At 33.4% G+C, this 6,992-nt stretch overlaps 1 protein-coding gene across 1 annotated transcript; it reads left to right on the top strand.

Annotated features, from left to right (window-relative positions):
* Nucleotides 1-563: 563 nt before the first annotated feature.
* LOC117102142 (transmembrane protein 45A-like) lies at nt 564-3,100 on the top strand. Its single transcript, XM_033242345.1, has one exon. The coding sequence runs from the start codon at nt 727-729 to the stop codon at nt 1,588-1,590; it is 864 nt and encodes a 287-aa protein (XP_033098236.1). The 5' UTR covers nt 564-726; the 3' UTR covers nt 1,591-3,100.
* Nucleotides 3,101-6,992: the final 3,892 nt, after the last annotated feature.

The raw sequence follows: 6,992 nt of genomic DNA, 5'->3' as shown, positions 1-6,992 counted from the left end.
AATAATAATAATAATAATAATAATAATAATAATAATAATAATAATAATAATAATAATAATAATAATAATAATAATATGATGATGATGATGATGATGATGATGATGATGATGATGATGACAAAACGTGTTTTCTGTAGTGTAAGCATATTGGTGGGTTAAGTAAGTGTCAACATTTGACTCAAGCAAGGGCCAAATATTTATTCAGTTTATTTATTTTTACAGACAAGACCCAACTAAAGTTTCACGTTGTTCTTCTAAAAGTTTTAGCGAGTTTTATTATTACTATCAAGTGGTAACTCTTGTTATTATAAATATTACTCTTAACGTTAGACCTTATTAGATTAGATAATGTATTCATATTGGTAATTATCAATTATTATTATTATTATATTATTATTATTATTATCATTATTATTATATTTATCTATTTATTTATTTGATGTATAGCCCATAATACTGTGATCTCTATGCTTGTGTTTTGGATGCCTAGAATCAATCAATCATACACAATGTGAAAAATATCGTTTCTGATTCGGCACTACTTTAATTTCCATCCGACTGAGAGTCCACGCAGCTGTAGATAATATTGTATAATGTACTTTATTAAGTCTGTGGTTACGGTCTGATTCACTGTGCGATATCATACCACCGGAGAACGCTGATATTGGGACCAAATGTTCTGCTGATTTCAACTGTTTTGAAAATTGTTTAGGTGCTTTAATACATATGGGTAGTTTTTTCGGACACGCTGCGTCTGGGATTTTATTCATGATATTGGCATCATGGTGGACGATACAACGAACATTCAATAACTACTATCGCAACTATCGAAGGACTCGCCGGAAAGCTAGACTGCCGTGTATGAATGTACCTTTTGAAGGAATTTTAGTTGTCTTCTTGGCTCTTTCCGGCTTTATCGGTGAACAAGTTTATAAAACTTGGAAGTGGAGAATATTTGATAATGAAGGTAATTTTATTTACTCAAATATTTGGCAGCATTGCACTATGTGGGCCGCTTTTGCGTTCTATGGAGCTGCCAAAATTGCCGTGGCAACCTGCTTTAAAGGCTCAGAAAGATGGGCTCAGGTGTTCTTAACTTTCGCTTACTTTATTGAATGTTTGCTGTTTTATTTTCATCTCCACGGACGAACAGAACTGAATGTTCAGATGCACTTGTTAGAGGTGACCATTGTGTTTATGTGCATTCTATTCAGTGCAGGTGAAATATGGCTCCCGGCTGACGAGGTACTTCCGTGGTTACGCACTTGGGCCACGTTTGTTCAAGGCTCGTGGATGTTACAGATTGGTTCAACGTTGTATCATCCTCTACGTAGCAAAGATTACGAATGGGATGAGGATGATCATCTGAACATCAAATTCTTTACAATGGTCTTCGCTTGGCACTGCATTCTCGGAACCATTGTGGTGGCTGTCCAAGTGTTTGTAACCAAAGTAATCATGAAATATATGTGTGGGTTGCAGTATTCGTCTACATACACAGGATTAGAAGACAAGGACGAAGAGGAGGAAGAACGGTTCATCATGGAAACTAAAAATAACTTTAGTGATGAAGAATGTAAAGTTAACTGATATAAGCCTAACGGAATATTGTCCATTTTCCATTTTTCATAGCTTTTTTTTTTATAGGCTTACGTGTAGTGGCGTAACAAAGAGGTCTGGGGCCCTGGTTAAGGCTTGCTCGTGGCACTATTACCTGGAGGAAAGGCCCCGTCCGCTTATACAGTATTTGACGTTTTAGGGAGAAAGTATTTTATGTTTTTTAACACGTTAGTAGGTTAAAAAGGTAAAAAGCTCAGCCAATATGTGGGGCAAACCATGGTGATATCCCTGGGTCCTTTTGGTCAGATAAAAGGTAGAGGAAGAATGTTTTATAAAGGAAACTAAAACAACTTCAGTGATGTAGTAAAATTATAAATTTGCAGTGGCCTATGGCATAATATACGTTTATAATTATTATAGACCTAAGTATATAACTTATATCCTAAGTATGAGTTATTTTGCCCTGCAAACGAACAGTTTCGTAACAAAATGCATACAAATGGCGATCGTCTGCATGCCTAATCGTTGTGTTACTCATGAGATGTATTACTCATGCGATAATCAAACAACGCAACGATTCAGTTAAAATTTAACTTTCGAGCAAACACGTTCGCGTGCATTTCACCCATGATTTCACAAAGCAATTTAATTTAAGGTGATATTTATTCAACCAATGTGCAAAGAGAACATTTAGTACAAAGGTCAATTTCTAGAACAGTCTAGAATCCGAAGCTTGTTTAAACTGCTCTTTAACAATAAAAGGATAGTAACAATCATTGATACATATTATAATGAACAAAAAAACACAAGCTAGCAAAGAAAACAAGTGGATGTCTAACAATATTAAGCTTTATGGGGTTTTTTTTTACACAAAATGTTTAAACTTGCCTAGGATACTGAAATCTTTGAGTGTAACGTAAATTCTACATCACTTTAGACTTCATAGTATTTGACCAGCTTAGATGCCTTTCATTGATGTTTGTGCTATTCATCGCTTGGCTCCTCCTTATATTAACTCAAAATTAATCAACACGGCATCCCAGAACTTCATTTTTTCAGTTACCCATCCTAAGTTAAAAAATAAAAGCACGGTTTAAATTACATAATTCATCATTTTTTGTAATATTTCTGCTTATATTTGCCATTCTTCGTATTCTTCTTTTTCCAAGGAAAACTTTTTCAAAGCGTACTATGTACTTTCCCCATATTTTGTTATTGTTTTTATCTATTGAAATTGTTCTATGGATTATATTTTATGTTTATGTAGTGTGATTGGCATTGCTGAATTTTTTTTGTCATGAGGGCATCAATGTTCAACATAGCTGGAAAAGCAGCCCTGGAGAAATTAAGTTAAACAAAATAAAATAGGGCCTTTTTGTTAAATTGTGTTCCACATAATATTTAGTTAATTAAAAATGGGCTTTTAGAGGCAAATTGTATATGAATGTTGCATACGGTTCATGGAAATTTATTATACTGAAACAAGACATTAATATTGGTAACTTTTTGTAAACCTGTCTATATTACACTCACACATTTTTTTTTAAATATCTTAGTTATCCCCATATGATATTACCCTATTGGAGATATTGAATGAATAATGTATTGCAAAAGGTGATCAATTATGCTTTTCATTTGACGCTACATATTACACCCAATCGACAAAGTTCACTTGATCTTTCAGTTTATACCTTAATGTGTTCATAGTTAACATTAAGTAGCTCATCTAAAACTTTAGAGTAGCAGTAAAGTATGCATAGGTACCAGTAACAAATTACATTGAGTTCGTATTCCATAAAAGCAGATTACATCTCTCTATATTCAATTTCTTATTTTTTTTTTACGTTTTATCTCTACGAAATGATGCATCAATGATTAAATAAATAAAATCGATATGCTTAATAACCAGAATGAATAACTTAATAAAGGTTTCGATGTGATTAACTTTTTTAAATATCTTAGTTATCCCCATATGATATTACCCTATTGGAGATATTGAATGAATAATGTATTGCAAAAGGTGATCAATTATGCTTTACATTTGACGCTACATATTACACCAAATCGACAAAGTTCACTTGATCTTTCAGTTTATACCTTAATGTGTTCATAGTTAACATTAAGTAGCTCATCTAAAACTTTAGAGTAGCAGTAAAGTATGCATAGGTACCAGTAACAAATTACATTGAGTTCGTATTTCATAAAAGCAGATTACATCTCTCTATATTCAATTTCTTATTTTTTTTTAACGTTTTATCTCTACGAAATGATGCATCAATGATTAAATAAATAAAATCGATATGCTTAATAACCAGAATGAATAACTTAATAAAGGTTTCGATGTGATTAACTTACTGAACTTTTTGAGTCACTATTTTAAATGATTTACAAATTAAAATCAGAAACAACCAAATGACAAATAGGCCTAAATGACGACGATCAGAGTAATTATTATGTGTTGTAGGCCAAACCCTTTTAGGAACTTAGAGGGACCGATAGTGGGGAATTTAAGTAAGATATCCCATGTGGGGTTATGAGACGAGCAGATGTCAAGTTTAAGAGGAGAGGTTTCAACAAACATCTGTATATAAGTCAGAGATAATTAAATCAAACGGGGTAGAGAGCTGAGAGAGTTTGAGGTCAGATAGAATTTGGCCATTTTTTTAAAATAAATGTTTTCAATATACCGGTATTTAATATTTTTATATTTGTAATTTTTAAATCTGTAAATTGTAACCATCTGTTGTATTTCAGTTTTTAACAGCGATGCATTTTGGAATAAACGTGGAAAGAAAGAGGAAAATGTTAAATAATACATAAGGAGTTAGTGAGGCCTACAGATTTTTTTCTACGAAGTTTTTAATAACAAAAATCATCCTTATTGTAAATGCTATGCAAAAGATCCCTATTCGGTTGAAATAAAAAGCGGGTATACATGGCGGATTCAAGGGCCAAAGACCCCTAATTGTTTTCAAAATTATTTAGAAAAAAAGGGAAAAAAGGAGAAAATGATATTCAAATTCAAGTGACATTTCCAGATGCCATAATTATAAAATCTCTTACCTCAGTCCCAACCATGGTGGGGCTGAGGTCGTCTGGACCCTCCATCTGTAAATCCCTCCCTCTATTTCGAATTTATGGATCGCAACTGGTATACGGTACGAGCTACTTGTTCAATTCAATATTCCACTTTGTTATCAGATGAAAGTCAAGCTTTCGGTAATTTCATACCTCTATGGTTTTCATAGCCCTCGTTCAATCCACCGAAATTGAAACAGTATTTATAATTTTTGCAGCTATCATGCCTGCTTTTCAATAAGCACAAATTGACTCGAGTTCGATACGAGGAACTAGAGCAAACACTTCGCAATGTCGTGACGCTCGAGTTTTAATATTATTTCCCCTTCTATGTTTACCTACGGTAGGTTTATGAAATGTACGTGTGTAACTAACTGTGACCTTGTATATTATTAAATGTTAGTATAATATCTACAACAACAACAGCTAGTACCCCCTTTTATAAAGTGTAGATAGGTACAGTACTAATACCAAAGGCTGAGAGAAAGAGGATAAACTACAGGCCTAACCACTGCAGGCTGAGTTAAGTCCTCCCTACCTAGGCCCCTCCCTAAAATAGGCCTAGGGTACTAGGCTGACACCAATAGTCACGCTTCACGCGACATTGATTGAAATCTTGAAAAAGGGGGAAAAAAGCATGAAATAAAAAGTAGAGTGCATAGGAGAAATATTATTAAATAATATTAAATAAAATATATACCATTCCGGCGTTATTGAACTTGGCCAAACTATCCTTGTAATGTAATTAATGTTAAATAATGATGATAATAATAATAATAATAATAATAATAATAATAATAATAATAATAATAATAATAATAATAATAATAATCATTTCAGCATTAATTACCTTGGCCTAAGCCTTTAATCAAGAACCTATTATTTTACTAGGCCTATAATTAATAACTAGCCCAAGGGAATATCTTGTGTTATTTCCCCTTAAGGTCGTTTTTTTAATTGTTCTCTAATTTCTCCATTGTCTAAGTTCCCCTTAAGGTAGGTTTTAGTAACATAATAATTAATAATAATAATAATAAAAATAATAATAATAATGATAATAATAATAAATAAATAATAATAAGAATAATAATCATTTCGGCATTAATTAACTTGGTCTAGCCATGTAAACAAGAACCTGCAGAGACTATATAACCATGGAGGAATTCTCCATGATATAACCATATCTATCTGTTCTATTTTCTCTATGATATAACTAGGCTTAGGCCTCATTTATACATTCATTGGTGCTCTGCCATTTTGGCAGGTCTTATGGCATCCAGTATTTTAGAGCTGCCTATTCTCAGCTCTTCTCTTAATTTGAAAATAACCATCCTGTTTCACTTGATGAAGAAACGCGCTTTTCCTTCCTCTTAATTGTGCTTTCCCCAGAAAGCGTATATTTTCAGTAGTAAGTAGGCCCATGTAGGCCTAAGTAATTATGCAAAACCCAGATCTAACTAAAAAAAATTGTCACAGTATGTAACTCAAGTTCTTTTCATTACTCGTGCAGCTCAATCAAATATTATATGTCATTTTAAACGCACCAATGGTATTAGCATAGTAACATCAATGTATTTTTAAAAATCCGACAGGGACGTTCTCTTTGGAAGTTGTTTTGTAGACGTTTATCTGTTGGTGACCTTTTGACCTCCTGAATTCTGCAATATGAGATCTCCGGGTCGATTCAGTCGAGACGGCCCGAGTGGAGTTTCATGTATGTAAATGTTTCGTACGAAAAAAAAAACGCTTCCCGCCGCAGTTCAGTGGGCCTTTCATATGCCTTACGTCATCGAAAATAAACGTTTTTAAAGCTATAATGCTTGTGTCTTTTTTGTGATACGGTACTCATTCATTTGAATAACACTGCATACCTTCGTAAGGCGTTTGATTCTGTTTGGAGAAATGGGTTGAGAACTATTCTTTATAATACTGTATAAGAGGTGACTTTTGGAAAATCCGATAATATGTATGATCATGTTAGATGTAATGTTAAGTTGTCTAAGTTTGAGACTGATACATTTGAAACAGAAGACGGGATAAAGCAAGGCTGCCCACACGGTGCTCTTTTGTATTTATATAAACTTGCTAAAACCCTTAAAAAGCGGCAAGTTGGTATCAGAATATGTGGAGTACATTGGAGCTCTATTTTGGGCTGACGATGCTGTCCTTATTGCTGGTAGTGACATTGACTTACAGAAAATGCTCGATGTAGCTACTGTATTTTCTACGGAAGCACCTAAGTGCCATTCGACTTGACGACTTGTCAAGATAATTATGTTGTCAAGTCGACATAATATACATATCATGTCGACATGGCGAGATAGATTATCTTGACAAGTCGACATAGTAAAAAT

The sequence above is a fragment of the Anneissia japonica genome, unplaced genomic scaffold (genome assembly GCF_011630105.1).
Source record: "Anneissia japonica isolate Jap-2015-1 unplaced genomic scaffold, ASM1163010v1 scaffold2168_len159805_cov203, whole genome shotgun sequence".
NCBI classification, from domain to species: domain Eukaryota; kingdom Metazoa; phylum Echinodermata; class Crinoidea; order Comatulida; family Comatulidae; genus Anneissia; species Anneissia japonica.
The sequence above is the reverse complement of the archived record's forward strand: the minus strand, read 5'-3'. Positions and strand labels throughout refer to the sequence as shown.

Coding starts and splice junctions, on each gene's coding strand:
- LOC117102142 (XM_033242345.1), top strand. CDS start 727: ATGGGTAGTTTTTTCGGACACGCTGCGTCTGGGATTTTATTCATGATA.